General features: G+C 42.6%; 2 protein-coding genes across 3 annotated transcripts; one reads left to right on the top strand and one right to left on the bottom strand.

Moving 5' to 3' along the window:
• Positions 1 to 4091, bottom strand: tp53rk (TP53 regulating kinase). The gene is made up of 2 exons (XM_060910658.1): positions 3842 to 4091; positions 1 to 567 (listed from the first exon to the last, which is right to left on the bottom strand). Exons 1-2 carry the CDS (start codon positions 4083 to 4085, stop codon positions 86 to 88), a joined length of 726 nt encoding a protein of 241 aa, XP_060766641.1. The 5' UTR covers positions 4086 to 4091; the 3' UTR covers positions 1 to 85.
• Positions 4092 to 5034: 943 nt separating this feature from the next.
• Positions 5035 to 14698, top strand: slc2a10 (solute carrier family 2 member 10). 2 transcript variants are annotated; one of them, XM_060910951.1, is made up of 7 exons: positions 5035 to 5115; positions 5247 to 5346; positions 8389 to 8487; positions 10011 to 11129; positions 13137 to 13259; positions 13356 to 13491; positions 14204 to 14698. In XM_060910951.1, exons 3-7 carry the CDS (start codon positions 8484 to 8486, stop codon positions 14295 to 14297), a joined length of 1476 nt encoding a protein of 491 aa, XP_060766934.1. In that variant the 5' UTR covers positions 5035 to 5115; positions 5247 to 5346; positions 8389 to 8483; the 3' UTR covers positions 14298 to 14698. The 2 variants fall into 2 exon arrangements, with proteins under 2 accessions (XP_060766934.1, XP_060766935.1); XM_060910952.1 differs by lacking the exon at positions 5247 to 5346 and having other exon boundaries at positions 5038 to 5115.
• Positions 14699 to 14948: the final 250 nt, after the last annotated feature.

The following is a 14948-nucleotide window of genomic DNA, read 5'->3' as shown; positions in this document are numbered from 1 at the left end:
TCAACGTCCAAAAAAGATTTTTATTTACAAAAACAAACTGTAATGTTTGACCACATTCAAACTCGTCAGGTTTTCTTTCTTTCTTTTATCCCACCATGGACCGTTTCCTCCCTCGGAGTCGGACCTCGTCCAGTTTTTTAATCACTGGTGGAGCTTTTTTGGACGCGGCGGTGTAACTGTGCAGAAGTTTCTGGAACAGAGTCTCTGTGTTTGGATGTGTGCTGAGAAACGCCTTCTCCAGCACGTACAGGTCGACACCTTTATCCTCGGGTAAAGCCGAGACGAAGCTCAGGCCGAAGTCAATAAGCAGCAGGGCGAGGTCGCTGGAGTGCTCCGGCTTCAGCAGCATGTTGGAGGTGGTCAGGTCTCCGTGGATCACGTCCTCATCGTGCATCTTCGCTAGAATTCGGCCCATTTTCTCAGCGAGGGGGTGCAGAGACTCGGCTGGTTGTCCCGAAGCCTGAGCGGCTGCGATGTGCTCACGCACCGTCACCGAGTCTGTGATCTCCTCCAGGAAAATGCAGTTGGTGCTGAGATCCATAAAGTAGACGACGGGGGCTGCGATACCTGCAGAGACACCTGCACAGGTCAGTGCGCTGATGATCACAAGCTGAATATTTCACACCCATCAGCAGGTGATGGACTATCACCTTAACCACACTATAAATCAGGACCATACTGTGGTGGAGTTTACGCCACACTGCTGCTCAATCCTGGGCTCAGGTGGTGTTGATTAGTTTTCTCTTGCAGCAGCTCTGACAGTAGTGCAGCTCCAAACCACAGGTTTATACTAAAGCCCTCGTTTCTATAGCAACAGCTCATTCACAGGGCAGTCATGGAAGGAGTCTCCAGTATCAGTGAGCAGTAACAGTCAGAGGAAAAGGAACCACATCATCACACCACCACAGACACTGCCGGGAAACAGCGACACTCAAACCCCTTTTCAACCAACAGGGAATGGGTTCTTGAACCAGTTCCATTTTGGATCCTTTGAACCTTGGTGCCAGCTCACGAACCGACCCATGTTTACACCAGTTTTTAACAGAACTGTTGTAATCAAGGATGTGTCATGAACGGAGGGCGTGGCACAATTCACAACGGGAGCAGGATGGCACTGATTACCTGCGAGATTTTGTTCTGTTGCTGCAGATGTTTGTTTTCAGTCCATTTTTTCTTTTCTGTTGCGTTCTCCATTGCAGTACTCCACTTCCTCTCCAAACTAATGACACACCCACTGATGAGGTCACGGCTCACGTTGGAAAAACCAGCTAGATTTTGGGTCCATATTTTGGGAACCAACTTTTCAGGTTCTGAATAGATTTATTTTGGTTGAAATGATCTGAACAATTCAAAATTTGGTGCACAAACAAGAATGGAACCAATTCGCGGTTGGTCGAAAATGGGGAACACACACACACACACAGTGGCAGCATAATAATACACTATAGTAAACTAAAGAGCGGTTGGTGAGGGAACATCTGTTTACAGCTGCAATAATGTAAGTAAGAACAGAAACGAACTTGTTTTACTGAAATTAAATGCAAACCTAAACAAAAAAGTCAATAAAAAATGTAAGGGTAGCATCTGACTGGGCTGCAACAGCCTGCGACTAGTTGGAGACACAACAATTGCGATTAAAATATGTGAATTAGCGACAATTTTCACTTGGAATCGTACTGAATTGATATTCGCATATTTTACAGCAATTGTTGTGTCTCCAACTAGTCGCAGGCTGTCGCAGCCCGGCTTTCCCTCGGCAGGCAGGGAAGTAGAGGAAGCCTCATGGAAACTGACCTGAGAAGGGTTTGCGATGGCTTTGCGACACCAGCGACGCATTTGCGGCTATTTTGAGAGAAATTTTGTTGCACATGTTCAAAATTTCAGTGATGAAGGAGCGACACTTTGCGACTCACGTGAGGAAATCGAGAAGCCCCGCGAATGTTTCAAGACACCTTTGAAACTCTCTCGCGAATGACATTCGCAATTTGTGGCAAGCTGTCGCAGCCCAGTGAGATACTGGCTTAGTGGTGCGTCCATGTGCTATGGGAATTATGGTAAATACCAAACGCCGACATGGAAAGCACACATGAACGCCCCCTCTTGTGGTATTTTCCACTGGGCAACTCGTAGAAAATTTTGATACACGAGTTGCCGAGATGGGCGGCACGGTGGTGTAGTGGTTAGCGCTGGCGCCTCACAGCAAGAAGGTCCTGGGTTTGAGCCCCAGGGCCGGCGAAGGCCTTTCTGTGTGGAGTTTGCATGTTCTCCCCGTGTCCGCGTGGGTTTCCTCCGGGTGCTCCGGTTTCCCCCACAGTCCAAAGACATGCAGGTTAGGTTAACTGGTGACTCTAAATTGAGCGTAGGTGTGAATGTGAGTGTGAATGGTTGTCTGTGTCTATGTGTCAGCCCTGTGATGACCTGGCGACTTGTCCAGGGTGAACCCCGCCTTTCACCCGTAGTCAGTTGGGATAGGATCCAGCTTGCCTGCGACCCTGTAGAAGGATAAAGCGGCTAGAGATAATGAGATGAGATGAGATGAGATGAGTTGCCGAGATGAGATGAACTTTAACCTTTTCAACATGGCGGCGAGCGGTACAAGACTAGCTTATGAACCAAGAAAGAAGTGGTTTTCACCTACGGAAAGCTGACTCTCACCTTTTAAACGAGTCATGTTATTTATATTATATTATTATAATAATATGTATATTATAGCCTAATACAAAATATTCTGTGGCTGTCCAAAGAACGCCAACAATGATCTAGATACTGGCTACTCTCATTGTGGCTACAGCCAAATTTCCAAAAACTGCGTGGCATTCAGTGTGTTAAGAAAATCTCTACTTGTCATGATCAGGAAATATTCAGCATTATTTACCTTTTGATAACTCCTATTCCTGCTGCAGCTGATGAACAAGGCAATCTATAATTGTTTTAGCCAAATAACAGGCCTGATTCTGAATCTGGTCCACCATCTTTAATTTGTCAACAACAACAAAAGCATGGGGCGGCACGGTGGTGTAGTGGTTAGCGTTGTCGCCTCACAGCAAGAAGGTTCTGGGTTCGAGCCCCGTGGCCAGCGAGGGCCTTTCTGTGTGGAGTTTGCATGTTCTCCCCGTGTCCGCGTGGGTTTCCTCCGGGTGCTCTGGTTTCCCCCACAGTCCAAAGACATGCAGGTTAGGTTAACTGGTGACTCTAAATTGAGCGTAGGTGTGAATGTGAGTGTGAATGGTTGTCTGTGTCTATGTGTCAGCCCTGTGATGACCTGGCGACTTGTCCAGGGTGAACCCCGCCTTTCACCCGTAGTCAGCTGGGATAAGATCCAGCTTGCCTGCGACCCTGTAGAACAGGATAAAGCGGCTACAGATAATGGATGAATGAATGAACAAAAGCATGTGAACACAACACACTGGTAAATACCACTTCCCAACTGGAAAATATCATCTTCCCATAGCACATGAACGCAGCATAACTGTTGGCGAACTGCAGTTATAAGAGGAATAAAACACTTGGGGACGTGCTGTTGTGGGAAAATAATCAACTTTGGGGTTTTTCTTCAATCAGGCAAGGTCTTTTTCAAGGCAAGGACGAGCCCCTGTGAACGAGCTGTTACTATGGAAACGATACAGTATTAGAATGCACTCATTACCATAAACCTGTGCTGTCAGAGCTGCTGTTCAGGAGAATTAATCAACACCTTCTGACCAATCAGAGCGCAGGATTCAGCAGCGGGGCGATAAACTGCAGGAGTGTCAAGTTTAAATGACCAACATGGAGTCTGCACTCCTATTATTATTATTATTATTAATGGCTGCTGTTATGACTCGTGCGCGACAGTACCGACCCGCTTTCCGGCAGCGCAGGATGGACCGGACTTCCTGAGCCGTGCGGCGGCGCGTGAGCTTCTCATCCAGCGCGCGGTGTCGGTACCGTTTGGGGAAGCGCTCCTTCACTATGGTTCTCCTCCCCAGAAACCGGACCCGGTACACGCGCGCCTCCGCGCCCTGTTTAATCAGCTCGGCCCCGCGCAGATACGGCAGCAACGAGCGCGCGCTCACACCGTCTTCCTCCGCCATGATACCGGTCATATTCACTTCCGGGTCAAACGTGACGGCTGACAGGAAATGCGACGTCAACTTCAATATCTTACATTGAAAAAGATGTAAAAAAGTTATTGAAAATAAAATAATGATTTTTTTTTAAAAAAAAGTTGTCTAGAAAGCATTTTATCATCAAAATTGATATATACTTAATTACGAAATAACTATGTCGCTTAAGACCCGTGCGAACACTTTCTCCAATAAGTATTTTGTAAATATTTATTCCTCTAAATCTTTAAATATTAATTTACATCATTCCTAAAACCATAATATTATTTTCTCAACAGTAAATCTCTCCAAATGCGACTTCACTCACGATTTCTTTGTAACTCGAGCTTTATTTTAATTCTTTTTTTTTGCGTGTGCCACGTAAACAGGGTTGCCAGATTGGAGATTTAACAATAAATCCTGTTTTTTTTAACCATCTCATATTCCATGCACAAATTTTACCTACAATTTGTTTGACAGCTTTATAATATACTTTATAATGTAACTCGAGGATTTTCAGAATTTTCCTGAATTGAAACAGAAACTCTGAGGACTCGTGTCTCAGACTGTGTGATGGGATAAAGATGTTAAAGCTGAATGGTTCAGTCAGCAGAAAGCGCGTTCACGAGGAGACTAAACCCGAGCATTTCCAAACTAACGCAAGTTATAGTAAATAAAAGATTTCCCTCCCAGTTTTGGACCTTTTTATTTTTTACAATAAGTAATGTAAATAGCGTAAAATCCCTCAATCGGGCAACCAGCTGACCCAAACTCTCTAAACCCAGAGTGTGGAGGAATGAAGTTCAGAAAGAAAAAATGTTTTAATAATAATATTTTAAATGAAATCTTTTTTGTTTTTGCAACTTAATAAACAGTGAAAAACTTCAGAGAAGGGTGGATTAATACAGAATAAGGAAAAAGTCACTTATTTATTAACAAAAAGGTGGGCTTTTTTTTTTTTTTATCTCCAGCTGCTGTGCTCTGATGAAGCTCAACACGGAATCTCATTAAATCCAAACACTGGCTGAAGGTAGAAATGTAACTTTTATCAGTAAAAATGTTCTTGGTAAAGTTTTACAATTCCACACTGAGGGGTTTATTGGAAACAACTTCAAGTCTCTGAAACTCATTAAATTAAACATCTTCTGGGTCTTTGTACAGGTTGGGTTTGGGGATTTGGAGCTCAAACCTGCTGAAGTTTAAACTTTTAAAGCTTGGATGAAAAGATCTTTTGTGTATCACCTGGATCTCTCCAGCCCAGGTGTGGTGGTGATGATTTATTATTACTTTATTATTAATATTATTACAAAAAGAGTGACTTTCTCGTTCAGCACTAATCTGTGAACTTTTTAGTGCTTTATAACAAACTGAACATTTTAGGGAAAAAAAAAAAATATATATATATATATATATATATATATACACACACACTACCGTTCAAAAGTTTGGGGTCACTTTGAAATGTCCTTATTTTTGAAAGAAAAGCACTGTTCTTTTCAATGAAGATCACTTTAAACTAATCAGAAATCCACTCTATACATTGCTAATGTGGTAAATGACTATTCTAGCTGCAAATGTCTGGTTTTTGGTGCAATATCTCCATAGGTGTATAGAGGCCCATTTCCAGCAACTCTCACTCCAGTGTTCTAATGGTACAATGTGTTTGCTCATTGCCTCAGAAGGCTAATGGAGGATTAGAAAACCCTTGTACAATCATGTTAGCACAGCTGAAAACAGTTGAGCTCTTTAGAGAAGCTATAAAACTGACCTTCCTTTGAGCAGATTGAGTTTCTGGAGCATCACATTTGTGGGGTCGATTAAATGCTCAAAATGGCCAGAAAAATGTCTCGACTATATTTTCTATTCATTTTACAACTTATGGTGGGAAATAAAAGTGTGACTTTTCATGGAAAACACAAAATTGTCTGGGTGACCCCAAACTTTTGAACGGTAGTGTGTGTATATATATATATGAGAGAGAAGTGTTTCAGTGATTAAGCCTCAGGACCCTGCAGGAGGAAAACAAACAGCTTTTTGATGTGAAATAATTTTATTATAACTTTTATTTGATTTGTGTGATAACCTTTTCTAAAAATACACACAACTTTTAAATACAAGACAAAAATATTTTAAAGCGACATTAAATAGCCCATGTAAATAAAATGCACGTTAGGGCTGTGCGATATGGGAAAAAATGAATATCCCGATACATTTTCTCCATTTCACGATATACATCTCGATATATTTAAATCTCCTCTAAAGGACCCCATGAAATCTAACTTTTACTGTTTTCACTACAATCCCTGCAGATTAAATAACATTCTTGGTTAACTTTACAGGTGGTTTTCAACAACACACTTTAAATTTTCATGTTGGTGATTAATCGCAATTGAATTGAAATAAGACTTTTTATTCAACAAAGATGTGGCACAAACTGCAAAAACAATCTTGAAAATTGCAACAAAGGGGCAACACAATACAGAGCTGCTCAGAGCTCAAACCAATAAAGTGCAGCTCAACACTGAGAGACATTTAGCCTAAATAAGAAAAGTGCTCTTTCATTAAATTATTTTAAAAAAATAGATCTCCAAGCTATTAACCTGACTACTGAGAACCACTGGAACATTCACAATAGAGAGAGAGATTGAGGGAGAGAAGAGAGAGATCTGCAAAACATCTTTCTCTTTGCACACTTTTGAACTGAATGTTTTCTGGCTCTGCCTCTCAGATGTGTATAATTCCGGTATTGCCTTCTCTGTAAAATGTCTGCGACCAGGCAACTCATGTTTGGGATCGAGTGTGTTTAGTAATTTTTGAAAGCCTGTTTTTTCCACTATACTAACTGGGATCATGTCTTCGGCAATGACGTTAGTGATTGCATCCGTTATAGCTCTCCATCTCTGACTCGGTTTCTCATATGGGGGGCTTTGGAGAACGAGGCCGCTATGGTCATTTGTTTAGCTCGTGGGGGGTTTTAGCTCGTGGGCAAGTAGTTCGGAGTTTAAGAGACTCTTCATACTGTACCGGGTGAGTTTCAGGTGATGGAACATATTTGTAGTGCTGCTGCCTTTCGTGATGACAGGTTTTTTTGCACACTTTACAAACTGGCATTTGCTGTTCCACGTCCTCCTCGCGATATCCAAAAAAATGCCAGATGACTGACCCCTTACTAGTTCTTTTAGGAACCAATTCATCCGCTTCCATTTTTAATTTGTCGCTGAATTGCCAGCGCTGTAAACCGGAACCAGGAAATCTTCCCGCCGGCAGTGTTGCCAGATACTGCTGACGCTTTCCAGCTCAAAATATGTTCAAAACCCGCCAAAACACACTTAAAACCGCCCAATCTGACAACACAACCAAAACTAGGAAATCTTCCCGGAAGTTCCTTTCAGCACCGAGACGTCGCCCGGGATTGGTTGGCGAGTGCGTGACGTTTTTGTTTTCTTTACCCTTAGGCAGCCTCTCGCGTTACTGCCTGAGGGACAGGGAGAAAACCACCGGGAAAGGTTTTAAACAAACACGAAACAAACGCAAGTCGGAAGATGACCATAAAATACTTGATAGTTACGATATAATAATTTTATGTATCGCACACAGAATTTTCGCGATATATCGCACAGCCCTAATGCACGTGCAAAACATCTTAACACAAAATTCTTTTTTTTCCCTGAAAAATAAAGATAATTTTCCCCCTTAACATGCATCAAGATGGAGCTAGAAAAGTATGAAGCTCAATCAGTTGCCCCAGAGTATTTTGCTTGACTTTTTTTTCTTCAAACACATGAAGCTCCATTTAGCTACAAATTAAATATTTTCCCCTGTAATTTCTCAGTTATGGTCAAAAATTAATGTTCAGTCCAGAAACATGCAAAAAAAAAAAAACCATAATGCTGAGAGTAAACTTACCTGCAGTGACCAAAACCTCCAAACTGTAGGAATGATCAAGCAGGAGGTGATGCTAATTATGACAGTTAATTAACTACATGAGCAATTAACCTAAGATCAAAGTCTGTTGTGTGAAATTTGACTCAAGAAAAAAAAGACAAATCCAAAAGATTAGAATTTAATCCTAAACAGGACCTGATATGAGCCTGTACTGTATGCTGTTTCTAATGCTAATTAGGTGGTTTTTTCCCCTTCAGCAACCTGAAGTGGGATTAAATCAGGAGCGTCAACAAAAGGGTTGCCATGGTAATGGCTGATAGGAGCTCAAAGGAGCAAAAGCATCAAAACAAATGTAACCTGTTGTTGTTTTTCTTCTTTCACACACAGATTAATAATGAAGGTTTCTTGGTTTTTGTAGATCTGTCGTTGTTCTTCTGTCTGAATCCCTGCTGCTGCTGCTGCTGCTTTCATCTGCCGCCATGAAGCTGTGAAGCTCCTGAGAATAAAACCATCATGGGTGAGCGAGTGAGCGAGTGAGTGAGTGAGTGAGTCTGATCTCTGCTGCTCCACTGCTGTGTCTGATGTTACTGTAAACTGAATCTTTGCTGTCGGAGCAGCGGGAAGATTCGAACCCTAATATCAGGTGAATGTTTTGGTCCAAAATGATGGAATTAGACACCGGAGACTCTGAGGAGATCAGACTTGTGGTGTTGGACGCTGACGGCTTTGGGGTTTAATTTCAGCTGCAAACACAGTTGAAGGACAAAACAGTGTTAAAGTTAACAGTCCATATAAACAACCTGCACGCTGACGGTTTCATCCACGTCCTGCTCTGACCTCCTGCTTTACTGAAGAACTGGTGACTTTGGGGGAGAACGTTCTCACTGTGTGTTAAATTGTGGTGCATCTCATTGTTTGTATGAGTTGTTGTGCTAATTGTGTGACGATAAAACACTCCTGCAAACCCAGTGAGAGGTTCATCACCCAGTGAGAGGTTCATCACCCAGTGAGAGGTTCATCACCCAGTGTTCCAGCTTTGGCAAGCGTAGTGTGTTCCAGAAACACAATATTCTACAAAGTGAAAATGACACAATATCATAAAGGTCAGGAACCAGGTGGAACTTTTTCAGAAACTCAGGAACTTTAGACACATTTCCACAACAGGAACCTTTTTTAGGAACTTGGCATCATGTAGGTACATTTCCATCACAAGAACTTTTTCAGGAACTTGTCACCTTTAGACACGGTTCCACTGCAGAAAGTTTTTCAGGAATGTTAGGCATATTTGTACTTGAACATTTTTAGAAACTCTAGAACTTTTTGCACACTTCCAACTTGGCAACTGTTTCCAGAAATGTAGGAACTGTAAGTACCACAACAACATCTTCAGGAACTTTAGGTACATTTCCACCTAAAGAATAGTTTCAGGAATTCATAAACTCGAGGTAAACTTGAACTGCAGTAGATTTTCTGGAACTTGGCAACTGGTGGAATGTTCTCTCTCTCTCTCTCTCTCTCTCTCTCTCACTCACACACACCAATACCAATGAAGGTACATTTTGACTGCAGGAACTTGGGAACTGTTGGCGGTTTTCCACTGGAGGACATTTTAAAGGAACCTCATGCACACTTCCACCAAAGGAACATTTTCAGGAACTTAAGAACTTCAGGGAATCAGGAATTATCGGCACGTTTCCAAAAAAAGAAACCTTTTCAAGAACTTCAGAACATTTTCCACATTTGAATCCAATTTTATGGAGAAACTCATTGACTTTAGGAGAAGATCTCCAGCAGGAATCAGAACTGATTTTAGTTTAGTTGCAGGAAACGTTTTAGTGAGAAGAAGGAAATATTTGGGCGGAGTTTGTTGCTGATCATTACTGATTGGTCAAATACAGATTCTTCAGAAAAAGACCACCACTCTGATCACTGCAGGTTTGCTGATCATGTTCATATGAGTTCATAACGTCTCTCGGGTTTGAAACTTTAGTGGCTGTAATTGACAAAGTGCCAATAAACCCGTCTCTCTCTCTTCCTCAGGTTGCTCGGTTGTCGTCGTTGCTGTTGCTGTATCAGGTCTCGGTGGTCTGGTGTTCGGCTATGAGCTTGGGATCATCTCTGGGGCTCTGCTGCAGCTCCAGTTCCAGTTCCAGTTGCACTGTGTCCAGCAGGAGGCGGTGGTCAGCTCACTCCTCATTGGAGCCATTCTGGCTTCTGTTATCGGCGGCTGGCTAATCGATCGTCATGGCAGGAGGACGTCCATCTTACTGAGCAACCTTCTGATCATTGGCGGGAGCCTGATCCTGAGTATTAGCATCTCGTTTCTGATGCTAATCTCTGGCCGTGTCCTGGTGGGCTTTGCCATGTGCGTATCCTCGATGTCCTGCTGCATCTTTGTCTCGGAGATGGTTTCACCTGAACGCAGGGGTTTGATGGTCACTCTGTATGAAGTTGGTGTCACAATTGGGATTTTGTTCGCATATGTAGTCAACTGCGTCTTATCTGGAGCTCAGGAAGGATGGCGGTACATGTTCGGGTTGGCTGTCGCACCGTCACTTGCACAGCTGGTTTTGATTTGGGTTCTGCCTCCTCAGCACATGCCAATCATACAGCTCCCAAACGAGAACACTGAAAACAGGACTTTAAATGGAGCGCAAATGCACAAGAAGACGTACACGATCGGAAATCTGTTCCAGCGCCAGGATAACATGTGCACCCGGACTGTGATTGGCCTTGGCCTGGTCATGTTCCAGCAGTTCTCGGGTCAGCCCAACGTGCTCTTCTATGCCTCCACCGTCTTTCAGTCTGTGGGATTCGAGAGCGGCGCGTCTGCTGTGTTGGCATCGCTCGGTCTCGGGATCATTAAAGTTATCGCGACGTTGGCGGCGATGTTCTGCGCAGATAAAGTTGGACGGAGGCCGCTTCTGATTGGTGGCTGCTCGGTTATGGCTGTCGGTTTGATGATTATTGGGTTCCTGAGCAGATATTCGGAATTTGATTCGGTGAAACACTGCAGCTCTGATTCCAACAACACCGTGTTTTCTGAGATCGGGAATAATAACACGACTGCACTTCATCATGACGCAGGGAAGTCGAATTGGATTATTTTGTTTTGCATGATGACTGTCGTTGCTGCTTTCTCCATGGGGTTCGGGCCAAGTACGTGGAGTTCTACTTCTGTTTACAAGCATAAACATTTACAATGTTCTTTATTGCTGTTGCTCTCGAGATGAAAAGTCAAACACTTGACGCACTCACAGCTGATGCGGTTAAAGTTGAGAGAGCACTATCACTAGGCAACGACTGTGGTCAAGCTAGCTAATGTCGGAGGATAATGGTTTGTAGCTGTTGCGTGTTTTTAATATTGACAATATAAAGGTGTTCTGATGGATTAAAAAAATTCAGGAGCATCATGTTTTGGTAAATTACAAAGAGAAATTCAGTACAATTAAATGACGCTTTGTAATGAACACTAACATACCTGAAGATATCGGAAAACTTCGTTACAGAGTCCTGACACTGGAGACTCCTTCTGTAAGTGTTAAATAAATTACAGAAATCTTCACCCCATCAGTGATTAGCATGCGTTTTTTTTTAATCTGTTTATTATTAGTGTCACATCTGCTGTACGAGTCCCTGTAAATGAGCCGTTACTATAGAAATGATAACGTATTCGAATGGTTTGTTATGAATTATAGGACTGCTTTCACTCTTGAAATAACGTTTGATGAAACAGATGTTCAGTCCAGTTGATGGTAAGAATATCAAGATCCCGTTCTTGTTTTTGATCGAGAATAAATAAACATTTAAAAAATCTTGAAGGATATTTGCGACTGAGAAAAAGAAAGAAAGCACAACTTTATTCATCACACACTTGTGAAATTCCTCTGCATTTAACCCATCTGAAGCAGTGAACACACACACACGCGAGCAATGAGCACACACACACCCAGAGCAGTGGGCAGCCATGCTAACAGCGCCCGGGGAGCAGTTGGGAGTTCGGCGCCTCGCTCAAGGGCACCTCAGCCCAAGGCCGTCCTTTATTAACCTAACCGCATGTCTTTGGACTGTGGGGGAAACCGGAGCACCCGGAGGAAACCCACGCGGAGAACATGCAAACTCCACACAGAAAGGCCCTCGTCAGCTGCTGGGCTCGAACCCAGAACCTTCTTGCTGTGAGGCAACCGTGCTCACCACTTAAGGCCAATTTATGCTGACAACGCAGTCCTCGCAGATGGCGTCGCAGATGGCGTCTGCGTAGCCCCCCCCCTTCGCAGACGCTCTGCATGCACCTCCCAAAAATTGTGACCACCACAGAAGCCTCGCAGACAGCGTTGCAGACAAGAGGGCTCTGATTGGTCCACTCTACATCCGCTGTACACGCACTTCCGCTTCCCTACTTTCCCGGTTTGGTTTGTTTTCACGACCGCCATTTTTAAAAACACGAGCGAAGATGGAGCAGCACGAAGAGCGGTTGATTGAGGAAGTGAGGAAGTACGTACATCTATACGACTCCAGTTCTAGTCATTATAAGTAACCGGAGGATAAACACTCCACTAACCACACCCACCAACTACTCCTAGCGATTTTGCGACTTCGCGCCCCCTTGCGTTGTGGCGGTGAATAACATCGCGCACGCCTATTACTCCCCGCTCAACGATAAATTACAACTGTGTGCGAAAAGCATGCTCTTGCGACAAGGCTTTCGCAGATAGCTTTTCGCAGACAGTTGTAATTTATCGTTGAGCGGGGAGTAATAGGCGTGCGCGATGTTATTCACCGCCACAACGTACGTACTTCCTCACTTCCTCGATCAACCGCTCTTCGTGCTGCTCCATCTTCGCTCGTGTTTTTAAAAATGGCGGTTGTGAAAACAAACCAAACCGGGAAAGTAGGGAAGCGGAAGTGCGTGTACAGCGGATGTAGAGTGGACCAATCAGAGCTCTCTTGTCTGCGAGGCTTCTGCGGTGGTCACAATTTTTGGGAGGTGCGCGCAGAGCGTCTGGGAAAATGGTGGGGGGGCTACGCAGACGCTATCTGCGACGCTATCTGCGAGGACTGCGTTGTCAGCATAAATTGGCCTTTACACCACCGTGTTGCCCAAGACACACCTCTTACTATGATTTTGGTTCTTGGAGTATTTCTAATGAGGTTTTTCCCCCTCAGTGACGTGGGTCGTGCTGAGTGAAATTTTCCCAGCAGATGTGCGCGGACGAGCGTTTGCTTTGAGCAACTGCTTTAACTGGGCGGCCAACCTGATCGTCACCTTCTCCTTCCTCAACGTCATGGGTACAGAGACAAATCCAGAGTTAATACAATTAGCACAATGCTAATCCAGCTCTGCTTTTATGTTAATAGACTTCTCTCTCTCTCTCTCTCCCTCAGATGTGATGGGTCTTTCTGGAACGTTCTTCACGTATGGTGTGATCGCAGTAGCAGCCGTTGTTTTTATCTACATCCTTCTACCAGAGACTAAAGGCAAAGCGCTGCAGGACATCGACAGGGAGCTGTGTGAAAGACGGTCAGATCGCGTGTACAATTCTTTAAATTTTTTTTCAGTGTTAAAAAATCCCCCAGTTTTTGGTACCAATTTGGAAAAACATATTTAGTTTATTATATTTTTAAATGTATATATTTGGACAAGCTTCCTGTGCAAAACTTCCACTCTAACAGTTTAATAGACGTTTGTTTTGTTTGCTTTCTCCCTGTCTGAATGCTAGCTGTTGCATATTAAAAAAAAAAATCTAGCTAACTGAATTCTTTAGACCTTTAAACTTGGATCAACTAAATAGATCCTGGATCACAACATCACAAGCCTGTATTATACAATCTTTAGCTTGGTGCGTTGTCAGTTTAGTATAAGACATCACATTAGTCACAATTTAAAACAGCACCATGCTAACGTTAATTAGCTTACTGATTAGCTCGGCTAACATTGCGTCCAGCAGTAGTTTTTTTTTTTTTTGTTAGTAACCGGGAAAGTGCTAGAAAGTAGCTATATAAAGTTGTATTGCGGAATTAAAACCAGTATGAAGTTGGCCATCACTTGGCGACAGCACTTTCACTTCAAATAAAAAGGATTCTTTGTACCGAAGCAACGGTGTGAGGTTTATCGATTATAATGATTTTGATTTTTTTAGAACGACAGAAAGATGCAGATTTTTTGAGACTTGCAGGTAAAGTTCATGGTTTATAAAAATGCTATGGAATTAAAATGGAGTTGTTTCGTACAGGTTTCCTCACAGAGCTGAATTCTGCAGCCTTTTCCAAAGACGACGCTTTTCACCTGGATACCAGAGAGTCTCCTGGACGAGTTCATCGGTGTAACGTCCTCCATCAGCGTAACGTTCATCAGTCAACCAGCAAGAACCTGAAGATTTATTATTACCTCCGCCAAGGAGGTTATGTTTTCGGTAGCGTTGGTTTGTTTGTTGGTTGGTTTGTCTGTTAGCAACATTACGGAAAAAGTAATGAACGGATTGCTCTGAAATTTTTTCCAGAGGTGTGACTGGGCACAAGTAACAATCCATTAAATTTTGGCGGTGATCCGGATCCCAGGTTTTTTGAAGGATTCGTGGCGGAGGTCTGTGCTCTCCAAGTGCTTTTCTAGTCTAAAACATGCATTTAAAAAAAATGCTAAAATTGTGTTTAGATTAAATGTTAAAATTAAACATTAAAATTAAACAGTGTATAGTAACAATATATAAACTAAGGTTAAGTGCGTGCTTTAAAATGCTAAAATTAAATCTTCTTAAACATTAATTTTAACTTAAATGCTGAAATGTTAAAAACTAAATATTAACTTAAACATAGTTTAAAATTAGTTTTATCAAACACATTTTGATTAAAAGTAAAAATTAAAGATGCTTTAACATTAAAACTAAGTTAAATTAATACTTAATAAAATGAAATGCTTTTAGATTAAATATTAATTTCGGTTAAAAATGAAATGTTCTGATTAAACATTAAAACTAAACA

The sequence above is a fragment of the Neoarius graeffei genome, chromosome 26, assembly GCF_027579695.1.
Source record: "Neoarius graeffei isolate fNeoGra1 chromosome 26, fNeoGra1.pri, whole genome shotgun sequence".
Taxonomy (NCBI): domain Eukaryota; kingdom Metazoa; phylum Chordata; class Actinopteri; order Siluriformes; family Ariidae; genus Neoarius; species Neoarius graeffei.
Note: the sequence above shows the minus strand (reverse complement) of the source record. Positions and strands in the feature narration are given on the sequence as shown.